The sequence below is a fragment of the Psammomys obesus genome, unplaced genomic scaffold (assembly GCF_907164565.1).
Source record: "Psammomys obesus unplaced genomic scaffold, mPsaObe1.curated_primary_1811, whole genome shotgun sequence".
Taxonomy (NCBI): Eukaryota; Metazoa; Chordata; class Mammalia; order Rodentia; family Muridae; genus Psammomys; species Psammomys obesus.
Genome location: NW_026592710.1, coordinates 7,803,707 through 7,831,030, shown reverse-complemented (window position 1 = coordinate 7,831,030; position 27,324 = coordinate 7,803,707). Strand labels below are relative to the sequence as shown.

General features: G+C 49.4%; 1 protein-coding gene across 4 annotated transcripts in view; it reads right to left on the bottom strand.

Moving 5' to 3' along the window:
• Clcn6 (chloride voltage-gated channel 6) overlaps positions 1-27,314 on the bottom strand; it is a 31,253-nt gene extending 3,939 nt beyond the window's left edge. For 2 of the 4 annotated variants that reach the window (XR_008721024.1, XM_055615136.1), the window contains exons 1-22: positions 27,029-27,314; positions 26,246-26,305; positions 21,576-21,641; positions 20,992-21,057; positions 19,020-19,086; positions 15,849-15,955; positions 15,089-15,215; positions 12,899-12,966; positions 11,770-11,828; positions 10,817-10,949; positions 9,873-9,986; positions 9,447-9,613; positions 8,781-8,907; positions 6,433-6,559; positions 6,093-6,246; positions 5,829-5,988; positions 5,638-5,744; positions 4,554-4,740; positions 2,955-3,112; positions 2,633-2,789; positions 937-1,044; positions 725-850 (exon numbers count right to left, since the gene is read on the bottom strand). Coding sequence is in view for 3 of the 4 variants with exons in the window: in XM_055615136.1 (XP_055471111.1) it covers positions 725-850; positions 937-1,044; positions 2,633-2,789; positions 2,955-3,112; positions 4,554-4,740; positions 5,638-5,744; positions 5,829-5,988; positions 6,093-6,246; positions 6,433-6,559; positions 8,781-8,907; positions 9,447-9,613; positions 9,873-9,986; positions 10,817-10,949; positions 11,770-11,828; positions 12,899-12,966; positions 15,089-15,215; positions 15,849-15,955; positions 19,020-19,086; positions 20,992-21,057; positions 21,576-21,641; positions 26,246-26,305; positions 27,029-27,115 (2,532 nt within the window). In the remaining variant the exon portion in view is untranslated. Of the gene's footprint in view, positions 1-724; positions 851-936; positions 1,045-2,632; positions 2,790-2,954; positions 3,113-4,553; positions 4,741-5,637; positions 5,745-5,828; positions 5,989-6,092; positions 6,247-6,432; positions 6,560-8,780; positions 8,908-9,446; positions 9,614-9,872; positions 9,987-10,816; positions 10,950-11,769; positions 11,829-12,898; positions 12,967-15,088; positions 15,216-15,848; positions 15,956-19,019; positions 19,087-20,991; positions 21,058-21,575; positions 21,642-22,092; positions 22,181-26,245; positions 26,306-27,028 lie in introns of those variants that run through there. The other 2 variants (XM_055615137.1, XM_055615139.1) reach the window with 2 other exon arrangements.
• Between the last annotated feature and the right edge of the window lie 10 nt (positions 27,315-27,324).

The window sequence follows — 27,324 nt, the reverse complement described above, 5'->3', positions numbered from 1 at the left end:
TTCAGCGCGGAGGCTGGAGTGCTGGGGCTCAGCGCGGAGGCTGGAGTACTGGGGCTCAGCGTGGAGTGCCCATGCAGCACGCCTAGGACTAAACAACACCCAGCGGAGGGGGGGCCTGCAGGAGAACCTACTATGACTGACCTCTGGGCTCCCAGAACTGTGCACAGCAGGCCAGGGATCAGGACTTCTTTGTATTTGTATTTTCTTAGTTTGCTACATTATAGTACAATAGTACAGCAGTAACTACGTAATAGTAAAAATTAACAAGAAGGCTCAGTGTGTAAATGCTCACCATGAAAGCCTGGTGATCAGAGTTCAATTCCAAAACCCACAGAACTGGAAGGAGAGAACCAACTCCACACAGCTGTGTTCTCACACCACACACACACAATTAAAAAAAAAAAAAAAAAAGAGAGTAACTCCGAAATGATGAAAAAGCCTACAAAGTAATCACTGGGTGTGCCACCTTTGAAAACCCTCTGAGCATTTCCCCTTAAATTCTGTCAATGCTACAGAGGCCCATACATGGTAGGAGCAAGGGAACACAGACAAGGGAAAGCAAGGAGCCCTGGGGCGGAGATGAGATGAAGCTGTGTAAGAATGGGAAAGGCAGACCACAGGCGCCCCCTGCTGGACAGCTGCAACACATGCACACAGGGAGGCGGCTAGGTGGGTGGACAGAGGCAGCCAGGAACACTGCTCTCCCTCCCTCCAAATAACTTACCTCTCCTACTGCGTTCACCACAGGCAAGTGGCGCAGGCCCATGGTTCGGAAGAGGTTAAAAACTTGGGAAACATGGGTGTTGGGGGAGACAGTGAACGGTGAAGGATTCATATACGGGGTGACATCCTGCAGAAGAGAAAGCAAGAATCACCCACAGCCTGGGATTAACATGGCACAGCACATGGAAGGGCCCGAGGGACAGCTCTCCTCACCACAATCATCCGGGGATTCAGCAGTGTGAGGTCCAGGTCATGAATGTCCGGATACCGAGGGTAGTCCTCGGCCATCTCAGCGTAAGAAAGGCGTGGCTGGCTGGCACTCTGAAATTCCGACCAAGACAATGTCCTTGCACCCAACAGCAGCCGCTAGGAGGGTCACTCTGACAGTTCCCTCCCCAGGGACACTAGCCAATTCCACCGAGGGGGAACGACAGTACAGGAGCCACAGTGGGCACTGAGAGGGACGCAGCCCGATTCCAAACCGGGTTGTAACGAATGAGGAAACTGCTAATAGGGGTTGTGTCTCCCAAACGACACAGCCAACTTGTAAATACTAGTTACCTATAAGGTGCCTTTATTACTGGAAAGAGGGCTTCTGCAGATTTGCTTACAGTGAACTCACCACTGGACTAGAGGGCCTAATTCCAACGTCAGACAGCCTCACAAAATGGAGAGAGGAAGCAGGGTATGTCAACACAAGTAAAACTGAAGTGAGTTTATAACCAGCAAGGCCTGAAATTGTCAGCAACTACAAGCAACTGACTTACGAGGAGGCCAGGAAGGACCCTTTCCTAGCTCCTTCAGAGAGCTGGCCCATTCCCTCTGGATCTTGTACTTAGTCTTTAATTATGAAAGATCTCGCCTCAAGCTACCAGGACGATGACAATCTGACACAATGGCTGCTGGACTATTATCACAGTATTATCATCACTCCTCGGATGTCACTGCTGCTGTCACAGGTCAAGGAGGCCAGTGCAAGGACTCACAGCACAGTGGCCACAGTGCTGGCTGGCCACTGCTCTCCTGAGGGGGCTCCTGTTCCCTAACTCCACTTTGTGACCTCCCCCTGGCTCACAGCTGCCCCAGTGGGGCAGCCCCAGAATCTACCTGCTCTAGCAAGCCAGGCCAGATACGTCGGGACCTAAGCTCTATAGCTCTAAAGCCACTCCACTTTCCTTGGCCCTAAACTCCCCATCAGTCTCTACCCACTCCAACCAGGCTGGTCCCTGTGCCAGGGTAGCTCTCTTCTGCAGGCCATACAGGGGCTCAGGCAGCTACAATGGGAGAAATCCGAAACTCCCAACATCAGGAGAGTTCACTCTGGAAACCAGGGCTCTGGGGGACTTGCTCAGGCTCCTTCTGAAAAGAAGGTATGAGGGGTGTGATCTTGGGTGCCATGGGGACACCCTAAAACCAAATGAAAGAGAAAAGATGGCTACAGTGGAGCTGGCAGGAGGAGGGGTATGTCTTCCACTAATACATGGAGAAAAGTCCACTTACAATCAGAACTAAAATCCTGCAATCCTAAAGGCAGGCATGGCAGCTCATGCCTGTGATCCCAGACAGGAGGATCAGGTATTCATCCTCAGCTATCCTGTGTGAGGTATAGACCAGCTTGGGCTACATGACACCCTGTCTCAACAAGAAAAAAAGCAAAGGGAAAAACCCCTCAGGCTATGAAAAGCTCACAGGCCAGCAAGCAAGAAACACTGAACAAAATGTGGCAGAGGCTAAACAAGGGACAACTGCCATCAGCTTGCCCACGTCTCCCTCATGACCTGGGGGCCTCACAAACATGGCAAAACACCAGAGCCTAAAAACCCTCCTCAGCAGCTGTCCACACATCATGTGACCGGAGCCTCTCCCTTTCCCCTGCCTGCCTTCCAGAACACCAGAGCCCAAGACTTACGGATTGACTTTCGGAATAGCACACTCCTCGGACAAGCAAGGTGACAAGCTGAGAGCGCAGGACGAGGCCGTGGAAGGTCAGCGGACGGAAACGTTCCTCCATGGTCCAGTCTTCACTCGGGGACTGGTCAGGGTATAGGTTGGGGTAGGGAGTGTATCTGTTACACAAAAACCAGACGCTGCCTCGTATACCCTCAGCAGGGTCACTTCTGCCACATCCTCAGTGCCTTCCCATAACCTGCAGCAAGCTCAAGGGCTCCCTCACACCCTCTGTGGAGAGCACTCTGTGTGGAGGGCGTGGGCAGCCAGGGCGAGGCCCTTACCTCCTCTCCAGCATCTGCTGTAGCAGGTCCTCCTTCTCGGCTGGCTCCTCGGAAGCCACGTGCTCATCACATACGTTGCGCAGCTCGCTGGAAGGGTAAGACTTCATGGACTGGCCCCGCTTGCGCTGCTCACCGGCACGGGTGAGGATACTGGACTTCTATGGATGGAGAGTGGGGACAAGGACATACAAACACATGTATTTACTGGGCATACAAACACAGAGCATCTCTAGGGCTGTGATGACAGGAACAGCACAGTGCAGGTCAGTCTGAGACTTGCACATGAACCCGAGGCCTCACACAATAGTAAGCCTCCACCACTGTGCTACATTCATGACCCTGCCCAGCCCGTGTGTCACTTGATCTTGGCGGTCAGTCGGACTGAGGTTTAGTGATGTGGAAGCAGCCTCTGGATGTCTCTTTTCATGGGACCAGACCCCAAGGGCTTTGACCTCACAGACGAATGAGGAGAAGGAGCTGGGGTCTGGTTGGAGGACTCAGGTCACAGTTTTATGTGCATGCATGTGTGTCCTGGGGAGCTTTATCTTGCCCTGGCTCCTTCCTGTACTCTTCTGTCTGCTTTCTCTCTACCATGCTGCTGGCTATTCCACTCTGGACAGCTTCTTGGCCTTGATGGACAGATACCTCTCAAACACAGGGCAAAATAAATCCTTTTTTGTTTGGTTTGGTTTTTGGATTTTCGAGACAGGGTTTCTCTGTGTAGTTTTGGCTGACTTGGACTTGCTTTGTAGACCAGGCTGGCCTTGAACTCACATCGATCCACCTGCCTCTCCCGAGGGCTAGGATTACAGGCGTGCACTGCCACCGCTCAGCTTTTCTAAGCCACACTTTTTGTCACAGTGATGTAAACTTATCTACTGCAACCACCTCATGGTTTCGCCGGCCTGAGACTCCACATCCGCTCATTTGGGGAGGTGCACCTCAATGCTGCAGAGGGAAAACCACCTTTCTCTTACATCCTGTCTTGGAGGACTGCCAATGTGTACGTCTGCTTTTCCTAAAGCCAACAGGTGGGCACATGGCCTTAGTAAGGTGATGGCCCTACCCTCCCTGGACTGTGGGTTGGGAGCTACCTAAGGACAGAGACCAGCGGCACCCATCCCACCTGGTCTACCGAACAGCACCATGAGGCCAGTATCTGCATCCTTACGGCTCACAGCCACATCCTGCGGCTCCTAGCCAGTTTCTTCCTCATTCTTTTCATCTGTGGTTTCTTGAGACAGAGTTTTTCTATGTAGCTCAGGCTGATCACACATGTGATCACAGTGTTCCTATTGCCTGGGTCCCCCCTTTCCTAAGTAGGCCAGAGTCCATTGTGTCAGCAATTTTAGAAGCCTCCCTGATGCTTGTATATGGTAAATAATTAATACCAAGTCTGCTGACTTTCCCCCTCCCTCTTGCTGCCTAGATAAGCATACATCCTCTGTGAGACCCACTGTGCATGTGGGGGTGCTGCAGACTTGCCCTACAATGACCCAGTCTGAGTGCACCCCAGCTTCAGAGGTAGCATTGCATAGCATGAGTGTTGGGCCAGATGGGCCTTCCTCACTGGCCTTCCCTTTGGGCCATTTTCTTTACCTTGAACTTAATGTTGTTGCTGATGAGCTGGTTGCCTTTCATGAACTCCTTCTCATTGCCCCGGTTCTCTGTGACCACTGGGAAGGCATGGTGGACCGTGGTTCGCAGGATGCTCACCAGAGACTGGATGCGAGTGTGCGGATAGACGTACGTCAGGTTGGGCTCCATGATGTCACTGGCTCTCAGTCTGCAGAGGGGAAGCTGTAACAGCCTCAAAGAGACCACTGGCACTAGGGACAGGCTGGGTTGGAAATGCTGCCTCCCTTCTCCACCTGGATCACGGCCTCTCTTCTGAACCATCCCCAGCAGCTCCTTCGCCTTCCACCACCATGCCTGCCACGCCGCTCCCCCTTCATCATGCTGGGGGCCACTGCCACCTCTCCATGAACCCCACCTGCTTCCCAAGGGCTGGCCAGCCACTCCCTGACACGCCACATCACATGCTAAGTGTCAATCACCACTAATTGCTAGTTATCTTGGAAGTTAAAGGGCAATTCTGGAGTCCTTATTTAGGCCAGGATGGCAGGCCAGAGCCCACAGATCAATTCCAGCCCTGCACACTCATTTTCCTGCTGTAGTGGCAGGGCTGTGGGGCTGATAGGCTGCAAAACAAAACAAAACAAAACAAAATCGGCAGGGGGGTGGGGGGACGGACCCTGCATTAGCTCATTGGCCTGCCTGATATCCAGACGGAAGCTGAATATCTGTGAATGGTCCAGACAAGTGGCTGGATGTGTGGGTGGGCTCAGTCACTGCTAGGGCTTTTTGTGCTCTCTGTGTAAAGCTTCTAGTCATGTTAAAGCTTGACGCAGTTCTGAAAGCTGATCTGGCCAAGGAGTCAAATAGCCACAGTGGCCCCACTTCCCTGTGTCCCTCCTGTTACCAGTCCCCGGGCCTGCCCTCCAGATTCCTAGCCAACGCAAACTGCTCAACATCCCCAGACACACAGGGGACCCAGAGGGGACCCCAATGTACCTTCCTCTAATCTGAGCAAGGTGAGCTACTGTTTTCTACCCTGACAGGCCCTGTAGGCCCTAGAGCTTAGAAACTACTGCGAAGGTGTGGGAAAAGGCCAGCATCTTACTTGTCCATTTCCACCTCCGTCTCCCACTCCAAAAGAGGCACACCTCGCAGGCCAATGTGGATGTCGTAAATGCCCTTATTGAAGAAGTCTCCTGTCCACTTGGCCACCTGGAGCATAAAGCAGAGACCTGAAGACAGCCCTTGAAGACAGCCTGGTCCTGAGTGCGCCAGCAGCCAGAGGGAAGCACTCACCATCAGAGTGACCATAATGGGAAGCCCGTAGGTGATCTCATTGGTAGACTCAATCAGGATGACAGTCAGGCTGATAGTCATCCTCACAACGCCACCCAGGAAAGCTGCTGCGCCAATCAAGGCGAAGGTCCCAGAATAGATGTGGCCCAGGCCAATGTAGCTGGTGAAGAGAGAGCCAGAACCAGGCTTAGGTTCACACTGGTGGTGTGGGCTCCCACACTTGTAAACACGGGGTCACACGAGCACACATTAAATCCATATTACCTTTTCAGGACATTGGCAACTAAACGTCCAAAAGCTGCTCCACACAACAGGGAAGGCACAAAAAGGCCGCTGGGGACAGAAGTGCCGAAAGTCCAGCATGCGAGCAGGAAATAGAGGATGAAGAATAAGGCCAAGGTGATGGGGCTGAAAGTTCCTGCAGGGTGAGAACAGGCCTGAGTCACACTGGCAGACCACACAGGCTCAGAAAACTGCACCCCAGCCTGGTCGCCATCCAACACTGGAGGCAGAAACCTGAACCTCTGGCATGGGACGCCATCACAGAAGAGCTCCTTAGTGGGTGCTGACACCTGCCCCCAAAGTGTGTGGCACTGACACTCACCATCCTGATGGAAGAGCTGCAGGATGGCAGACTCCTGGGAGTTGAAGAAGAGTGTGGCCATGTCATTGTAGGTGTCATTGGGACAGAAAAAATTCTTGATAGTTGAATTCACATCTTCGGATGTAGCCTGAAGAGGCAGGATCAAAAAGTCAATACAGATGCATCTGAATGGGACATACAAGTCTTCAGTGCTGTCTCCTATGCCAAATGCCTGGCTGGAGAGCTTCGCCTGTGTGAGGAGCTGGGGTACAGCTAGAGGAAGTAGGTGAACACCTGTGTGTGGGCCCTAGGTGGCAGCTGGCTGTGATGCCAAGTTCTTGTATTTTGAATGGGAAGTGAAGTAATCTAGGTGAGGATGAAGCTTCTGTTTAAAAAAGCACTTTGTGATCCAGGCATGGTGGTGCAGGCCTTTAATCCAGCACTCAGGAGGCAGAGGCAGGCGGAGACAGGCGGCCCTTTCAAGTTTGAGGCCATCTTGACCTACAAAGCGAGTTCCAGGACAGCCAGCGCTAAACAGAGAAACACACCCTGTCTCCAACACCAAAAAAAGTGGCAGTGGCTGGAAGCTGCAGGGGCTAGGAAGCTGAGCCCAGGCCATCACTTTACTTCAAGTCTCAACTTTGGTTCCAAATTAAAGCGAAACAAAACCTTTGTTCTGTATTTTCTGCAGAAGAAAACAGCCTTAATATGAGGAGGCCCACAACAATACCATGCTCCTGCCATCTTCCCTCCAATCCCACTAGGAGAACGAAAGCCAAACGAGGGAGAAAAGACCCTCTAGTGGTCTTCATATTCTCCCTGGGTGCTCTGGGTGAGCTCTGCCTTAGGAGTAGAAGCAGGGCATCTGCAGGATGGTTCTGGATTTCTGGCTGGTGGAGTACAGGGGCTGAGCTTCACCCCCCTGCTGTCCCTATGAACACGGACATTAAGGATGAGATCTCCCAGACTCTACTCCATTAATGACGCTACAGAGATACATACCCTCCGTGGCACTGTAACCGCACTGGATGATGGTGTCTATAATCCCAGCAGGTAAACCTGGCCAGCAGGAGAACCTGGCCAGCAGGATGCGGACTGCACTAGGAAGGAGGACAGCGCCTCCGGCTGGCAAAGAGCAGTGAGTGGAGGGGCCAAACCTGGCTGTGGCTGACTGCCACATCCCAGTCCTATCTGGAGGAATGGCAGTCCTAGGGCCTCTCTGGAAAAGGTCTTGAGGTCAGCTGAGAAACCAACTCCCTGCCAGTGAAATCCAGCTGCCCTCCACATCAACTCTGCACTCTCTACAGAGCCTGGGAAGGGCTTGTCCCCATCTATAAAGTGAAGTAATACCTTCCCCCTCAGGCCACATGTTATCAGCTGAGAGATCTTGGCCAAGCCCTCACTTTGCCTGTTTTCTCACCTCACTCCAGGCAGCATGGTGGAAGAAAATAGAAATGAGCACTCTGCAAAGTACTTGTGGAAGGTCTGAGCTGTGACACCTGCCTTCTCTGGAGCTTGCTGGACTATCACTGCCCAGGAGGCCTGCAGTCAAGAAAGTCGTTTCTTCCTAGGGCAGCCGGCTACCTTTTGTGGTTTTAGTTAATTTTTTTAGATTAGCCGACCAGCACAGAATGTGTTTTGTTTTTCATATTATTAGTGTTTCATAACAAAATACATTTTGAGAAGTTTGGTCTCATAAATGGAGTAGCCTCGGGAATCCCTAGGTGTCAGCAAATGTCTACCTGCCAGTCACACACAGTCTCTGTGGTACCTTTGTCCCCTCTGCCTGGGGGCTACTGCCAAGGGCCTTGTAGACCTCTCATCTAAAACACCCTAGGGATTCACGGACTGTTTCCTGGGGACTTGGAAGAGGCAGCAGCCCCAGAGGGCTCTAAGAGCTCTGAGTTCCTACTTAGAAACAAGAAGACAGAGCTCAGAGAACAGTCAGCAGCCCCCACCTTGGAGGCCACACCATGTGTTGCCTCTCTGACCATCAGGGAGGACCAAAACATGCAGGCAGAGTGCACTCCCAGGACCCCCTGAAGGTGGCAAGGAGAACAGCCACATGCTGGGAGGAGTTAGCATCAGCCTGAGTGACTCTCACATCACAGAGGTGAGGTGGCAGGTCTTGGGGTCCTACACGCCTGAAGAGGGACAGCGTGTAGGGGCCTGGAGAGAAGTAAGCGGTAGGCTAATGAGCATGAGTGTGGCTCACTAGAGAAGAGCTGTCAGAGGTTTTGACATACAGAATGGATGGCAACTGCGCAATCAGGTAAAGGGCCTCAGCACAGCCAACAGTACAGGGGCAGCAGGGCTCTAAAGAGACACAGTTCTGGGTGGAGGATAAAGACTAAGTCTGCTAGGGTTACCTGGAGCTGGAACGAGCCATTACCGGTTTGACTCGCAGAGGACATCTGTCGGCATTCTCCTAACACCATGGAGGCCACAAACACCACCACAGTGGTCACCAGGGACACCAAGAGACTCTCCAAGACTCTAGAAAGCAGAGCACAGCTGTCACAATGCAATCGAAGGATGTCTAGGCTTGAGCACACACAATCACCACACCTGTCCCACACCCCGCCCCCACAGGGCAAGCCCGACAGCCCTGGTCAGAGCACACACATCCAGAATTCACTCCAGACTTGATGCGTCCAGCTGGCTGTACAAAAGAGCAGACAGCTGATGAAGGGAGCTGTGGCACACTCATCACCTCTGTTTAAAGAGCTAAATGGGTTTTCCTTGTTAAGTCCAGGGCAAAGGCAAATCATGACAGACAGTGCCTCAGTAGGACCTGCTGACCCTCCTGACCTTTGGTCATGTGTGTTAGCAGCAGGCCAGCAGAGGGTTGGTCACCCAGCCAGTCAGAGAGAAGCTCAGCCCCTGCTTCTCTGGCCTTCTTAGGGCATAATTATGAGCCTGTTAAGGTACTTAGTCTCAAAGAAGAACCTCAGTTGGTGTGGGCAGCAGGGTCTGTTCACAGGACCATCTTCCTTGGGAGAGATGGCCCGCCCATGAGGGCTCACTGCAGATACCTGACGAGCTTAGGTTTCGGGTGCACGTTGCGCATACGGTACTTTGCAAGCCTCTTGTTCAGACAGTTGAATGTGGCTCCCAGGAGACCCCCAATGACCCCCATCACGACGAAGAAACCCAAATCCACAGCTGTCCAGAGATGACATTTTTTATCAGAGTCAGAGCACTGAGGGAAGGGGAAAGAGAGGGAGGGAGAAAAACCAGAGTGGCCATGAGAACAGGAAGGGAAAGAAACAGAGACAGGAACAAGAGCGGCATGCCTTCCTTCCCTGCTGAGTCCAGGCTGCCCAGGCACACTGCTGACAGGAGCAGGAATGTGCAGGAGTGATGGCCATTCCAGAGGCCATCTAACCCTCTGGACTTTGACTTAACGAGGAAGTTTCATGGGTAAAGTGAAATATCCTGAGAGGAAGGATAAGATATACCTTAAATTCACCGAAGTTCAACAACCCAGGCAGCTGGAAGGAGCCCCAACTTCCAAACTGAATCCCAGAACGGAAGAAGTTGAGGGTGAAGGTGGCAGACATGGAACAGAAGAGCTAGAGACAGGTGACAAAACGCAAGAACACTGGTGACATCAGCTCTCTCCTATTATTTATTCATTCACTTATGCATTTATTCTGTGTGTGTGTAGGTCAGAGGAGAACTTGCAGGAGCCAGTTCTCTCCTTCCACCACGTTAGTGCCTAGGGATCACCCCGAGTCTGGGGTGGCATCAAGCGCCCCTCTCCACTGAGTCACCTTACAGCCTGACCTTCATAGCTCACCACTCCACGAGGTGTGGTGGTACTGGCTCTCAGGAGGGAGAGGCAGGTAGACCTCTGTGAGCTTGAGGCTAGCCTGGTCTACATAGTGAGATCCTGTCTCAAAACCAAACACTACAACAAGAAAATAAACACAAGAGATAGAAACCTATGGCTCTGAAGAGATCATCGGAAGTGGCTGGGTTCAGGACCTTCCTTGGGGAAAGCAGCTGAAGGCATGCTCTGAGCCAGTGTCACTCCACAGTCTGAGTGCCTGATGCTGACAGCTCCTTATGGAGCAGGCCCTATGCCCAAGAGGAAGGAGGACAACTGGAAATGATTTCAAGTCACAACCCTGACATTCCTTCCTCCCCAACAGAGACTTGCACATTTTCATGGCAGAGGGTTCACAAAGACAGAACAGCAGCTGTTTGGCATGGGTGTATGGCTGGGGTGCCATGAGGGTGGGCTCATAGAAAGAGCACAAAAGCCCACTGTTTGAAGCTATGGCTGCTATGACAGGAAAGCTCCGTGGAGTCAGTCTGCCAGCTCCAACAAAAGGACAGTTACATGCTTCAAGTAATGTTGCATGCATTCTGGGTTTAAGAGATGGCTTTGTCTCCTTACCACTTTCCACGTGAGCCCCTGGTTCCAGAAGGATGAGCCCTCCTCCAGGCTGAACAGGGTACCCCCTATAGGGGCCCCAAAAGCTGCAGCAACTCCAGCAGCTGCCCCCGCTGATACAAAGTCCCGCTTGTCTCTGAGAAGAGGAGGGGAGGGAGACAGAACATTTGCTTGTTTAAGAGCGAGCCTTCAGACTAAAGAGCTAGCTCCTTACTTCTTTACCCATGAACCTTCTCCCTCACAGCCCAGAATGTCAGGATCACAAAAGAGCAGGGTCCTGGTCGGTCAGTCACAGCTGCCTCTGAGCCACACATCTACTCCCCACATGCTTGAGTTCGAAGGTGAAATAACCTCCGGCGTGCTCAAGACCATCACCATGAGGGGCTACTGGGAGTCAGTAGACTCTGACAAGAGGAGCCTAGTGGGAGGAAGTTAGGTCATTTGGAGTATACTCATAAAGAGGGTGCTGGGACCCATCCCAAGCCACAAGAAGGACACTGAAACCTTCAAAACTGTGAGGGAGAACACACTTCCCTTTTTTTAGCTGCCCATGGAAGGTATTTGCTACTATAACAAAAGCCAATGCACTGCATCCCATTCCCTCAAGGGCAACAGCTCTTCACCTGAGACCAGGAGCCCCTGACCTAACACGACTTCAGTCTACGAACATGGTATGGAGCCAGGAGCCGAAAGGGGTGAGAGTAACACACAAACCCAGAGTCTGTCCTGCAGGGCACCCTTCCCTAGCTGGGTTTTCAGTTTGGGACCATCATCACTGCTTGAAATGGCTCTTACGACAGACAAGTGGAAACAAACGTCAGGATGAGAGCTTGGTCCTTTTGCTTTTCACTCTCAGGAGAAAAGCAAAGCAGGCTCCCTTTTCTGACAGCTAGGGGTCACGAGAAGCCAGGCCAGCATACAGTGAGGCTGTGCCATGCCTCCCAACACTCCCGTACCTGTCACTTCGGAAGTAGGGGAAGTTAAACTGGATCTTCCGCAAGGAGATGCTCTGAAACTGAAATGGGGGAAACAAAGTCAGAGAGGCCATGAAAGCAGAGAACGGGACCATAAAAATTTTGTACAGCCAGGTGCAAAACAAGGAAGTGACTTAGGGGTGGGTTCCACAGGTGTCGACAAGTCAGGAGCAGGGGACAGCAGAGCCAGGAGGTCTAGGCCTGGAGGGGCACTAGCTTTTTCAGGGGATGTCACTGGCACTCTAGAGTCTCACATAGGCCCCCATGCCATGATGGCCTCCTTCCACTCCCAGGCTCATTTCTGGGAGACCTCGTACTTGAGCAAGACAGCAAACAAGATGGGCCTGGAGCAAAGAGCCTTCGTCCTTCATCCCCAACAACTCACACTCCAGTAAAGTCCCTTTCCCAGAACAGGGAGGAAAAGATCACAAGTGAATGTTCTCAAGGGACCGAGACTTCTCAAACAAAAGCCCAGGTGTCTAGAAAAGCCCTTTAGAATGTGAGCTTTGACCAAGTACGGTACCTACAAGCAGGAGGCTAAGCGGCAGAATTTTGAGTTCAAAGCCAGTCTAAATATTTAGTGAGACTCTGTCCCAACCAATCAATGAAACCTAATTTTCAAAAGGGGATATTAAGTCCTAAGCTGGCCCTTCAGGCACTCATCTATGCTTAGGAGTCTAAGCAGTCACAGGACTGCAGAGAAGAAAGGAACTGGGACACGCTGTGTAGTGTGCGCAGGCGACACCCGCCTGGCCCCGTGACTACTGCTGCATCACCTAATGTGGAATGAGCAGAGGTGGGCCTGAGGCGGTCGGCTAACTCTTCCAGACACGTGGCACTTGGAAGCATGTGATCACCAGCAGACATGCTGCCTGTCAGCTTCTCCTCTGCTTTCTGTTTCTGCTCCCAAGACTCAGCAGCACTGCTATACTTTGAGGAGCAATAGTTATATGCTTTGCTGGGACAGACCACACAATTTTCACCTCAACTCCCAAAGGCAGCAGGTTCTGAAATGGCATCAAGGACATCACAAAGGATTTTTCCAGATCTGCTGGGAATTTACCCAGGAGGCAAATCCTGAGGGTACATCGCCTGGCTTAGCAACCCTTACCTGAGGGAGGCCAGCTCCTACCACGGCACCACTGTGGATCATGGGGCCTTCTTTCCCCACAAAGAGCCCTGGAAATATGGAGCAAGAAAGGGCACAGTCAGCATAGGGCGTCTGGCCTAGACTTTACTAGGTAAACCTTTCTTTCAGCAATTAAACAATACAGGCACGCATATGACTGACACTCTAAAGGCAAAAACTGAGCCAGGGCCAGGGAAAAAGCTCAGTCAGTAAAGATCCAGGATCCATTTTCAGCCCCAACATAGAAAACCCAGAGCAACAGCGGGCACCAGTCATCTGGCACTGGTGAACCAAGAGGTCCCTGGGAGTCCCTGGCCCGGTGGCCAGCCTAGCTTAACTGGTAAGTTCCAGGCAGTGAGAGAGCCTATCTCAAAAACCAAGATGGGTAACTCCTAAAGAGTGACACTTGCCAGGCAGTGCTGGCGCACCCCTTTAATCCCAGAACTTGGGAGGCAGAGGCAGGTGGATTTCTGAGTTCAAGGGCAGTCTGCTCTACAAAGTGAGTTCCAGGACCACCAAAGCTACACAGAGACTACCCACCACCACCCCAGTCTTGAAAAAACCAAAATACAAGCAAACAAAAAAGAGTGACATTTAAGGTTCCTTTATGCCCTGCCTACTCCCCCCACACGTGGGATAGGCCAAATCCTCTTCAAACAAGACCCACTTGCTACAAGGGATAATAGTTCTTATTTTTAAATTCCAATGCCAGGAAGCCACAGCCTGTGGTCAGGACCACCCTGCTTGCTTCTGTACAGCCTCTAAACTAAGATTTTACTCCCTTCTTTATTTATTGATGGTGCTGGGAATCAGGCCCAGAGCCTTGTATATCCTGGGCAAGTATTCTACCACTGAGCTATACTCCCAGCCAGCCCTTTATCTGTTTATTTTTGGCTTTTGAGGCAGCATTTTATTTTGTAGCAATGTCTGGCCCGGAACTTGATATGTAAAACCAGGCTGGGTTCAAACTTAAAGCTAGCCTGCTGCCTTTGCCCCACGAGGGCTGGGATTACAGTTATGTGCCACTATATGGCATGGTTTAGTTTATTTATTTAGTTTAGTTTATTGCCACTAAGTTAGCAATGCTGGCCTTGAACTCATTCTGTACCCTGGGCAAGCCTTGCGCTCTTCCTGCCTCAACCTCTCAAGAAGTAAGGATTATGAGTCTGTGCCACTAGGCCCAGTATTTTACCTTTCTTTCCTTTCATTCCCTTCCCTCTCCTCCTTTTCCCTTCTCTTCCTTCCTTCCCTTGTTTCTTTTTGCCTTTTGCTGGGACAAGTTCTTACTTACATAGCCCAAGCTGTCCAGGCTGCCTATAACTCCCCGTGGCCTGACTACTTCAGACTCCCAAGAGCTGGGATTTTTACACAGGGACATTGCACATGATTCCCTAAGTTCCTACTGCATATCCTCGAGCTTCTCTCTTGACCCACAAAGTCTGAAACATTTGCCATCTGGCCATTTATACAAAATGTGGGCTGACTCTGCCAGAGCCGTCCCTACAGACATGATCATTCTTTAAAACTGAAGGGTGACATCACTGGCTATCACGGAATGACAACGTACTAACAGTCTGTATTTGAAAGCCCATAGACAAGTGAGCCTGGGCTATGGAATGAGACACTGTCTCGGGAGAGAGAGAGAGAGAGAGAGGGGAGAGAAAGAAGAGAGGAAGGAGGGAAGAGGGGAGAAAAGAAAGGGTCAGGCAAGGACCAAAGGAAACAAAGTTGTGTGGACATGAACTGTGCTGTAGTTTGAATCTGAGTTTCCTTCAATAGACTCAAAGCCCAAGCCTCCAGTGTGTCCTGCTCTTTTGAAGGCTGTGGAACCTTAGGAGGTGAGGCCTGGCTGCCAAAAGCAGGTAACTTCGAGGTGGCCCTTCAAAGGTTATAGCTCAGCCCTGGTTCCTGCTTCCTGATGCTCACAACATATTATACCTCCATTATTGAGGTATCCTTGCCTTTCCAGCTATGACAAACTAAAATCCTTCTGAGATTGTGAGTGTAAATGACCCCTCCCACCTTGAGTTGCTTTTGCCATGTCACAGAAGCAAGGAGCTGACACAGACAAGAAGTACAGTTAACAGTGAGGAGCAGCCATAGTCCAATCTAATCAGTGCTGCACAGGATGCCTTCAGCACTTCACAGGGAGAGTAGAGAGCCTCTGCTCACCTCCAGACACACTGAACAGCACCCCAAAGACTTTGCAGAGCAGGGTCCGGAGGCGGACAATTCCAGGCACCTTCACACCATTCAGATAGCACTTGATTTCGGGGATCCCTGAACCTGCTGCCACTGGCTGTTGGGGAACCAAACACACAAATATATTAAGAACCCACCATCATGCAGCTTACACTCAACGAGCCAGAAAAAAACTAAGCAGGGATGCCCACGTCTCCCTTCCCAGCATCACCTCCCTGGGTGCTCGTTCAGCCAGAGATGCAGAACTCTAGCCTGACAGCACTCTAACAAGCCCCTCTCACTGTGTGTGCAGTGTGGTCAACACCACTGCAGACCTACCTTCCCCAGAGTCTGATCTGTAACACGGTAAACTGCTCTCCAGGCACTTCCAAGGTGTTAGAGGGTGAAAAGCACCTTTCCCACCCATACATTCCTCATTAATCTCACCACACACCACAGGCTTCGCTTCTAGAAAGATCTCCAGGCGAACTATACAATGTCTGCAATAACCTGAATGCCTCCTGTACCTGCTTCCCAACACAGAGCTGAAGAACATTAAGTGCACAGTCCTAGCCAGGGAGTGGTGGCCCATGCCTTTAATCCCAGCAGAGGCAGATGGACCTCTGTGAGTTCCAGGACAGCCAGGGCTACACAGAGAAACCTTGTCTCAAAAAACAAAACAACAACAACAATACAAAAGAAAAAAACAAAACAAACTAAACTCTCATAAACAATTTCCAAACCTCCTTACCTCTATCAAGACGAGAAGGCTTGCCAGGAAGACGAAGGTCAAGTTAAAACCCAGGAGTTCAAGGAGGGACAGGGCGAGGCAGCCTTTCTGACTACATTCCTCCACCGCTACAGAAGCGAGTCAAGGAAAAGGGCTCTCAGCCATGTGCCCATAATCACTTGAAATGGGACAGCCACCACGGCTGCTCGCACACATCTTCCGGCGCGCCACAAACAACTTTTTAGAATTTTTAAGTTTTTCTGTTTTGTTTTTTTCTAGACATGGTTTCTCTGTGCAGCCCTGGCTGTCCTGGAACTCACTGTAGAAAGGGCTGGCCTCAAACTCAGAGGTTCGCCTGCCTCCTCCTCTTGTGTGCAGGGATTAATTTAAAGCTGTGGGTCACAAATAACTTTAAAACATTTTTTTAATTTATTTGTTATTTATTTATTTTTATTTGTGTGTGAAAGAGAAAGAAAGAGAGCGAGTGAGAGTGTGTATGTAAGAGAGAGAGGGAGAGAAAGAGAGAATAGGGGTACATGCACTGTGGGCAAGGTACTCAATGGGGCCAGGAGGTGTGGGATCCTCAGAGCTGAGTTACAGGTGGTTTTGAGCTCATGAGGTAATTGTGAGGTTGTGGGTGCTGGGAACAAAGCTCTGGTCCTCCGGAAGAGCAGCAATCTTTCCAGCACCTACAACAATCCCTTCCGCTGGGTGTGGCAGTGCACAACTTCAGCCCAGACAAAGGCAAGTTGGGTCTCCAGGGTCCAAGGTCAGCCTGGTCTACAAAGGCTTGTTCCAAGCCAGTTAGGGCTACACGAGCCCTCATCTCAAAACAAACTAACAAAAAGGAGCCACTTTAGGGACTGGCCAGACAGCTCCATGCCTGTCAGCCTGATCCCTGAGACCCACAGGGCGGGAAGATGACAAGTTGTTCCCTAACCTCCACAGGCTGCAGCAGCTGCACCCCAACCCCCCCACACAAAATAAGATAAAAAGGAACCACTTTAAGACTACAGACTTCCTCACCCCAAACACTACAAAAAGTAACCAACCCTCCCGAAGCCCAGCTTGAACAAACTTCTACAACATGCTTTGGACATCATCGGTTAGCACTAAAAATAAACCCCTCAAGTCTTCCCTTTCCTCCCTCCCACTGCGGGGGAGGGGAACACCACTAACAGGAAACCACTGTGCCCTGTTTGCTGTGCATCCCGTGTCCCCACAGCTCTCTACTGTACCATCCACACAGCTCTCTACTGTACCATCCACACATCCACAGTATGGCTCTCGGTGCCACACTGCCTGAGGATCAGCCATGTTTATACACACAGCTGTGGCTTATTTACTTAAACTTCCGCATACAATTATAGCATATGAACAAACCATAATTTCTCCATTCCCTCGCTTGGTGATTCAACCTTCTGCTGTCATAAGCTGTCTTGAAAGCTGCCTTTAATATGCCTAAAGTCCATATCTAGGAAGGAATTGTAAAAGCCATACATACATACATAAAAAAAAAAAAAAAAAAACAACCACATTCCTGTTTCTTGCCAGCGCTTTCTAGCCTCTCAATCTCTTCCTCTGAGAAGTCATTGAGTGGTTTGATTTTGTTCTGATAAGCTGTAGGCATTCTTTCTAGATGTGTGGAGATGAAATGTCTGTCCGCCTCTCTTGTGTGGTACTAGGGACTGAAAAGAAGGCCTTGTATAGGCTACACAAGTGCTCAACCACTGCATTCATCCCCAGCCCTGTTCAGTTTTTCATTTTGAGACATGGTCTACACTGCCCAAGTTGGCCTCAGACTTTCTCTGTTGCCTAGGCTGTCCTTGAACTTGCACTCTCCTGCCTCAGCCTCCCTAGTAGCTGAAATTGCAATGAGCATCAAGAGGCCTAGCTTTTGTTTCTCAAACGTAGGAAAAACTATCCCAGGCTGTGAACTCCGGTTTCCCTTTATTTATAGCATTTTCTTGTTGTTTGAGTTTCTACTCATCTTCAAAATGGAGTGTTTACTTAAATATGGTCAGGCTTTAAGGTCAAGGACTAAGATGGATGTCATTGCTTCCAACCCGTACCTCTGGAATTTTAAGAACTTATACTGTACTCCTGCCATCATTCAGTCTCTTGTTTTGCTCTTTCACATCTTCAACCCAAACCCAGGAAAGGTGGTACAGACCTGTAATCCCAGCATTTAGGAGGTTGAGGCAGGTGTATCAGGAGTTTTAAGCCCAGCCTGAGCTACATTTTCCAAATCACAACTAAATACAAAACAACACTGCTCTCCATCCATCTGGACTTTAGCTTTATGATTAGGGATCTGCAATTTTCCATGTGGACAAGGATGGCCAGTGCCCAGCATCTTTCACTGAACAATCCATGTCTTCCTCACTGACTGTTACCCTGTCAGTCACATTTCAACATGTGCAGGCTGGGTTCTGCTTCTCTAGCTGGCAATCTTGTACCAAGACACATTTATAAGTGGCAGCATCTTGAGTTCTGTTGTCCTAACAGTAGTAGGACCCTTTTGCCTGTTTAATGACTATGGCCCTTTATTCTTTCACTCTGCTGTATAAAGAGCAGGGCTCAATTCTGTGATGAATTCCAGGGAATTCTGATCAGAACACTGAATGCATATGTGGCCTTTGGAGGAAAGACTTCTCTGGGCATTTGTGTCTTATCCACCTAGCATCAATATCCCAATTAAAGTCTGCCTTTCTGAAGCTGGGTGTGGTAGTGCACACCTTCAACTCCAGCACCAGGGATACAGAGGCAGAGGCAGGTGGATCTCTGTGAGTTTGAGGCCAACCTGATCTTCATACCAAATTCCAGAACAACTAAGAATAGCTAATGAGACCCTGTATCAAAAAAAAAAAAAAAAAAAAAAAGGCCAGGTGCAGTGGCACATACCTGTAATTCCAGTCCTGGGGAGGCAGAGGCAGGCGGATCTGTGAGTTCGAGGACAGCCTGGTCTACAGAGCAAGTCTAGGACATACAAGGCTATACAGAGAAACCCTGCCTCGAAAACCCAAACGAACAAACAAACAAAAACGTCTTGCTTTCCTGTCCACTGAAAATTTAAACCTCTTGCCTAAATGGCTTACAAGCAGCCTTTCAAATACTACATTTACTGTTAAAATTCTCAGAAAGAACCTCAAGAAGCAAGGGCGTGAGACAATGGAGCTGTAGAAAGGATACATGATTGAACCACTCCAAACTTGAGTTGGGTGAAGAGTCGCACAGAGAAGTCCACCAAGAGACCCACCTGCAAAGCGTAAGAGAGCAGTCACACATCTCCATCTCCAGCTGAGGTACAGGTCATCCCCTTAAAAGCCTCACCTTCCCTCCCTGCACGCCCAGTGCTTGCTCATGGCACCAGCAGCAGCAAGGGAGTGAACCTCTGCTAGTCACGATAGCTTTTGAGAGCTCCTGCTCCAGACTGATCCCACTGCCTCTCCAAAGAAAAGAAATGCAGCAGAGTAAAGGAAGAAGGCACAGAAAAGATGGGAGAGTCTTACAGTTAGAAAGGGCAAGACTGAGCCGGGCGTGGTGGCCCACACCTGTAATACCAGCACTCAGAGAGGCAGAGGCAGGGGCATCTCTGTGAGTGCAAGGCCAGCCTGGTCTATAGAGCGAGTCCAGGATAGCCGAGGCTACACAGAGAAACCCTGTCTTAAAAAACAGAAGAAGAAGAGAAGGAGGAAGAGGAGGAAGAAGACGAGGAAGAAGAAGAAAAGAAAGGGCAAGACTGAGTCATGTGAGAGTCACTCAGTAATTTCCAGAGGATTCAAGAGAATAGTGTTGTTAGTTGTGCCCAGCTGGACAAACACGTGGCTTGGAATGCTGCTCTAAAGGACATTTACATGGACATAAGCAGTCTCTGTGTTTGGTATTAGCCCTTTTTAATAACTGAGAACCACTCTATGAGTTGCTGGCTACTTGTGGCCACTATTCCACTGCAGAGTTTAAGGGAGACCCAGGAGTCTAGAGTGGGGAGTGAGGATCAAAGGCGTCTTGCTCTAACTCTAGCCACCCTCCAGCTAGTGCCTAGAAGCCTTTTAACTAAAGCAGAAGATAGAGACAGAGCAAAGGGTGAAAGAAGGGCTGGGGCTGCAGCAGCTACGTAACAGAGGAGGCTGTCTTCTTAGCATCGACAGGGATGAAGCTATTGATGAGGAAGGCAGTTAAAAGGCTACAACACTCAAAGAAAAATTAACAATTATATGCAAATGACACTTCCTACAGGGAGGACCACAACCAGAAATATACAGGACAGGTGCTTTTTAGTCCCCAGCCCCACCATGGACACTAAAATTATACAGAACACTTAAACCAACCCAATTTCATCCCCATCCCGCTCTCCAAATATTAGCAAACAGGCCTCCTGACTGTCTTACTGCCACTAGATTTTCCTTGTAAATTTACAATAGTAAGAATATTCTGAGTACAACATCAATGGGAACTGGCTGTCATAGAGGCTGTGTGACATGAAACATACATACACACTTCTAGATATGCCACGGAGAGTTAAGCCTAAGACTTGTGTCCAAGTTCTGAGAAAGCAGTAAGAAGGCTGAGCCCCTCGTCTTTTGACAACAGAAATCAGACTTGGCATGTGTCTTCTGGCTGGGTGCTGACTTTTCCAGCCTCTCTTCTTTGGGTTTAGTGATGTTAAGTCCGTAGTTATGGGCCCAGACACAACTGCTACCATAATCTTTGGTGATGTGTCCAGCTTTCCTTGTCTGTGATCCATCTGCGAACCTGCGGAATCCGGGAGCCCTGCTCATTCTGGCATACCCCTTCACCTTCCACTGCCAACTCAATGTGAGCAGCATAGTGTGACCTCAACATCCATTGGGCTCTAACCGCTGTGTGGTACCTGCCGCCAGAAACAAGGACTGCTTCACGTATTAAAGTTCTGACCAAGCAAGCCTTGAGTGCTGGGAGAGGCCAGAGCCTATGATTCACTTTTGTAGTATAAAGCAAATGCAAAAGTAATGTGAAAAACCAGGCCACAGAGAAGAAAAAAGGAAAGGCAGTCTTAACAGAGCAACAACTACCCCAGTGCTACAAATGTTACAGCAACAAATGACAAAGGTCATTCACCAGAAAGGCTTTCCCTCCTCCCGACCCATGCATGCACCTTGTCATCTCAGGTTCTCCTACTCACCAGCCCAGTGCAGACGCCAATGGCAAACACCACTATCCACTTCACCGCCTCGTATCTTCGCCCTTTCTGTTCGCAGGGAAAGAACGTGTCCGTTTGTGACAGGGAAAGGATGCATCTTGGCTAACTGACCCTGTACTAAGTCTACAGAGACAGCAAGCACGGTGAGCAGGCACAGTCTTGGAGCCGAGCCCTACAGGACTGAGCTGGGTCTACTGACTGGGGGAACAGTGGACGGCAGGAGGATGTTGGGAAATTTTGTGTGTTTGGGTGGAAGCTGCACATGCCAACATTATCAGTGTGTGTGTGTGTGTGTGTGTGTGTGTGTGTGTGTGTGTGTGTGTGTACCAGAGAATAAGTTTTGAAGTCAGTTCTCTCCCTTCCCCATCTGGGTCCTGGGGATCATATTCAGGTTGCCATGCCTGGCAGCAGGCTCCTTTTCCTGCTGAGACATCTCATTAGCAGGGTCTAGGGATTTAAATGTCACTCTTTCACAAAAGTGTTTATAGAACAAAGAGAAAGGACATTTACTGAGTCACATGAAAATTAGTTGTTGAGACTTCTTCAGTCAAGAGCTGTGGGCTCACCTTATTATCCATTGTCTCCAACACTTCCAGGTAAGGGTCATTGATGCAGCGGTCATAGTCCAGACTCTGAAAGAACACAAGAGTGATAACGGCACACATGGAATCGTGTCAAAACCTAACCCAAGGAAAGCTCGTTTCCTCCTGTTCAGCAGGAGATGGGCACTGACAGTGCCAGGGAGGGCTCAGTACAAATGCAGACTCCAACCCTGTGGCTGTGGTTCTGAACCTGTGGATGAAACTCACCCGAGGGGGGGTCACATACGCAGTGAGACCTAGCAGCACTGCTTCTGAGGAGCCTCACGCCCAGGACAAAGCTTTTAGTGGCAAACTTTCAGGGTCTGAGAAGTAGTGCTCAGTGGTAGGGTAGCATACCTGAGGCCCTGTGTCACCAGTCTTGCCCAACTTATTCCCTTACATGTGAACAAACCTTCAATTAACCAGAACCAAGCTAACCCAGGTCAACTAACTGTAATTCTCTTTATAGGTGTCCCCTATGAAAATGAGGGTAGCTACAGACCCCAGGCTTCTTTTTAAAAAGCAACTTCTCATGTCTGTAGGAAGCAGCACAGAATGAGCCCAGTTCATCCAGTTTCTACACCTCAGGCAGCATCCTTTCAGCCAGGCTGCAGAGATCACAACCCCTCCAGGCTGTGTGCCGGTACACCAAAGACAGCTGCAGCACCAGCCAAAAGAAACCACTGAATTTCTAGGTCTTGTGAGAGGAAGTCCGGCCTGTATTCTCCCCTCCCCATAACCAGCTCCACTGCCACGTCAGCTAATAAGCAAGCTGGACATTGGCCTGTGGCCTTATTCCCAGGCATGAGTTTTAAGTCAGCCAAATATAGGTGTGATGTGTGACAATTTAATCCATCCATGACTGCTGGGAGCAAGTTCAAATTCCTTTTTCGTAAGAGTCCTAGAGTAACAACAGGTGACTGGTAAATCAATTATCATATATCTCAACACAAGACTAGGTAGCAATCAAACCATTATAGCAAAGTCTTTATCACCAGATATGGAAAATGTTCAGCCTCATTAAGTGGCGGGAGTGGAGGAGTGATTTAAAAAGGCAAGAAAGGTAGTAGGGGCTAGAGATGGCTCAGCAGTTAAGAGCTCCAGCTGCTCTTGAAGAGGAGCTGAGTTCAACTCCCAGTGCCAGAATCAGGTAGCTCACAAGAGCCTCAAACACTAGCAAATTCACTGTACACAAATCCATCCTTACCAGACATACAGATACTTTTTATGTAGAAGTTTTTAGATTTATTTTGTGTGTGTGTGTGTGTGTGTGTTTTGCTCGAATGAATGTATGTGTACCATGTGTGAACCTGGTGTCTGTGGACGTCATAAGGCTGTTTAACCCCCTCAACTCAAGTTTCAGATGGTTGTGAACCATCATGAGGGTGCTGACTAGAACTGTCCTCTGCAAGAGCAACAAGTGCCGTTAACCACTGAGCCATCTCTCCAGCTATGTAGCTCTGGATGTTCTAAAACTCACTACATAGACCAGAGGCTGGCCTCAAACTCAGAGATCTGCCTGCCTCTGCCTCCCAAGCGCTGGGATTAAAGGCCTGTGCCACCACCCCTGGCTTCCTTCCACTTTCAACAGTCAAGTGCACCCCTTGACTGTGGGATCTGCTGCTGCCTCCAGAAAATCAGCCAGTGTCTGCTAGACAACTCCTTGGTATAAAGGTAAGTAAGCCTCCCGTATGTGGTGTCAAAAACGGGGTACACGGTGGGGTGAATGTGACAGGAAGTGGTCAACCCTTTCTAACCTAAGGGCATGATGTGCCCACAAGACAGACAAAAGCTGGGAATCCCTCTCCAGACCTCTTGTCAACAGAGGCAGACAAGAGGAGACTGTATTAAGACAGCCAAACTGTCTCTGGCAACTGTCTGTTCTTTAAACTCATTTGTCTACCCCCCCCAGTAAAATCCATGTAAAATCCAATAAAGCTGCCTCTATTTTTTAAATTTTATTTATTTATTGTGTACACAATATCTTCATGTATGCCTTCACATGAGAAGAGGGCACCAGATCTCATTACAGATGATTGTGAGCCACTCTGTGGTTGCTGGGAATTGAACTCAGGACCTCTGCAAGAGCAGACAGTGCTCTTAACTTCTGAGCCATCTCTCCAGCCCCAAGCTGCCTCTATTTTAAAGGACAAATTTTTAAACAATAAAGCCAAGTACTCTCTTCTGAAGCTGCCTCTACCCACCTTCCCTCTCCCCGGAGAAGACGACCATCTTATCTATCTCTCCTGTTGTGCCTGCCTCACACTATGTACCTGTCCTTCTTCTCTTAATCCAACCATGACTACTTTATTTCATTCTAGGGAGGAAAGGCAATGGTCTCTGTCCCACACCAGAGCTCCACAAACAAGCTGATCTATACTGGCAGAAAAATAAAAGGCTGCTTAAGCTGGGTGTGGTGACAGTACAAAGAGAATGCAGGGTTGAAGGCCATCTAGGGCTACTAATAGTGACCCTGTCTTAAAAAAAAAAGCCGGCACAGTGTCCCACACTTTTGATCCCAGTGCTCAGGGAGGCAGAGGCAGGTGTATCGATGTGAATTTGAGGCCATCCTGATCTATAAATCAAGTCTAGGACAGCCAGGGCTACAGAGAGAAACCCTGTCCCGAAAAAAAAAAATAAAATCAAAAAAAGAAAAAAAAGTTGACTAGATGGCTCAGTAAAGACACATGCCCACACCCTGAGCCCCATCCCCAGAATCAGAACTGACTCCACAAAGTTGTACTCTGACCTCCATATATGGACCTCAGAACACGACACCATGACCTCTCAATCATAAGAACAGATTTCATTTTTTATGTGTAGTGAATATTTTGCCTACATGCATGTATTTGTGCCACATGTATGCCTATTTCCCACAGAAGCCAGAAGAGGGACATTGAATACCCTGGAACTAGAGTTACAGACAGTTGCGAGCCACCATGTTGGTGCTGGGAATTGAACCCAGGACCCCTAAAAAAGCAACCAGTGCTCTTAACTACTGCTATTTCTCCACCCCCCTAACAACTTTTCTTTTAAAAAAAGTGTGATTCCTCCCCATCCCCAAATAAATAAAAAACCTACTCAGAGGGCCAGACAGTGGTGGCACCTACCTTGATCCCAGCATTTGGGAGATAGAGGCGGGCAGATCTCTGAGTCTGAGGCCAACCTGGTCTACAGAGTTCCAGGACAGCCAGGACTACATAGAAAAACCCTGCCTCACTAAATAAATAAATAAATAAATAAATAAATAAATAAATAAATAGGAGTCAGGAGCAGGAGGAATGATGCTCAGTGATTATTACTGAGTATGGGTTTTCTGGAATGAAGAAATGTTTTAAAATTGGCTGGCGATGGTGGTACACTCTGTGGCCGCACTAAGAACCGGGTGGAATGATCTACTTTAACTGGATCAACGGCACAGCCTGTGTCTTAACACCTCAGTCAGGCTGCTGAGGGAGGTTAGAGACACCAACACCAGGGACCCTCATCTGGTACACATGTGCCAGGGAATCTACGACCTTGCCAGCCAGACACTTTCTCTCTTCCAGTAGGACTGATCCTTTATTTCTGCTATGTATGTTACTCTTTGGTTTGATGAATGAGCCTCCAACCCTACCTTCACCGTTGAAATCTTTAGTATTTTAATTATTTTCATTCATGTATATAGTGTACATTAATGATATACATATTCACCCCTTATTATCTTCTCTTGTTCCCTGGCAAATTTTTCCAATAAGCTTTGAATAGGCGTCTTGCTGTTCATGGTTATGAATAAAAAGTCTGAGGCTAGACTGCGCTATATAAATCTGTCTCAAATTTAAAAAAAAATTTTTTTTTTCAACAGAGGTTTTCGGGGTTTTTTTTTTTTCTTTTTCCTTTCTTTTCTGGGTTTATAGAACTGTGCCACCATATCCAACATTTCAACAGAAGAGTTTCCTAGTTGCTCCTTAGATACAAGCTGAGCAGACTTTCCTGATTAAGTGTCTGAATGAATTTGCTCGTATGAACATAAAACAAACTACTCTCCACAAGCTCATATGTGGAGACGGTTAAGTGGGAAATATTAAAGATTCACATGAAAACATTTCCCCTAAAGTTCACATGAACATGCTAACCAGCCTATGGCAAGTGGGCTACAAAAAGGAATAACAGGGTTACTCAAAAGGTTGGGTGGGATTGACGGAGTTAGTTCCCAGAAGGAGTCTTCCCAGCTCAGCCTCCCAAGCCCAGTGCTGGACTAACAGGGCTCCACAACATGTGGCCCCACACTTTTAAAGAGCCCCATACCTGAAACTGGGAACTATAAATCAAGACTGGGTCAGAGCGGAGAGAGCAGCAAGCCCCCTAGCAGCTCATGAGCATGACTCTGTTATGAGCACACACAATAAAGAACTTTCGCCCTGGGACTCTGTAGGTATAAAAGTTTAATGGCAAACGCGCTCTATATCCAGGTGGAAAAGTAATGCGTCAACACCAGACCTTGTGTGACGAGATAAGGTGCGTAAAGGACTTGCCAGGCAGCATTTCCCGGGTCATTTATCTCTTTCCCCCTCACTCCCTGGGGCAGAAGGTCAAAGAGCATCTCTGGTTGAGGGTCTTAATCAGCCAGGCCTCTCATTACTTCAGTTACCAAAGACAGCATCCGAATTCCTCACCTCATAGTCTTTCCTTGGAAGGATCTCATCCTCCTCTTCCTGTGTCTCCCCAAGGATGGTCTAGAAAAGATTCACAGAATGGACCTTTTCACTGGTTAAGAGTGGAAGGAGGGGAGTATTACTAAAATCTAAATCAGCTGGCGCCATTATCAAAGAGAAACAAAATTTCAAAAACACGTTTGGGACGGGTATTTAGTCACCAGCTAAGCTCTCCATTTCTATTGACTGACACATTCTCCCAATCATAATGCTCACCTTCAGGACACCTGAAAGATGTCTGATGGCAGCTCAGTGAGGAGAAAATTCTGGTTTCATTTGACAATAGACCGAATAAGAAATTAGGGAACGTATCAACTCTGAGACACAACTCAAGTTTTCCCAGGTTGCCTTGCAGGGGAAAGCTGGATCATCAGTGACCCAGAAAGAGTGAAGGATGCAATAAAAGGCTGGAGAAACTAGACCAGCTGCACGAGCATCAAGTACTGCGAAAGGGCACATTCTAAAATGCTTGCTTCATTCAAAACTCCTTTCCGGCAGAAATAAAACTCGGACGGCATGAAGGCAAGCTGGCCGAGATCCACCCTCAGACTCCAGAGAGAGGTTACGAGAAAAGAACTCTGACTTGGGCACGCGAAGAAAGGTGGATGCTTTCAGAGCCCAGGCAGCGGTCCCCGGGCCCCACCCGCAGCCACCTGCAGGCGCAGTTCGGCTCAGCCCCACCCCCGGCAACGCCTCTAGCCATCCCTTAGCAACTGCCCCCTCCCCAGCCCGGCCGCCGCTCACCAGCTCCTCGGGGGTGCGGCTCTCGCGTTCACCGCAGCAGCAGCACCACCTGCAGCAGCAGCACACAGACCCCCTGCACCCCGCCATCTTCCTCCTTTCCTGGCACTCCGGACCCCCTAGGCCAACCCCCCTCCCACCCAGGATCCACGCCTCACGTGACTGGCCCCCGGAGGGTCACGTGGCCCTCTCGAGCTCCGGGTCCGAAGACAGGGAGTGGCTGCAGACGGGTGGGGCGAGAAACCGCGTCACATGACGCAGTACTTGGTTGGCTTCCCAAGAGACCTCCGGGCGCGGCC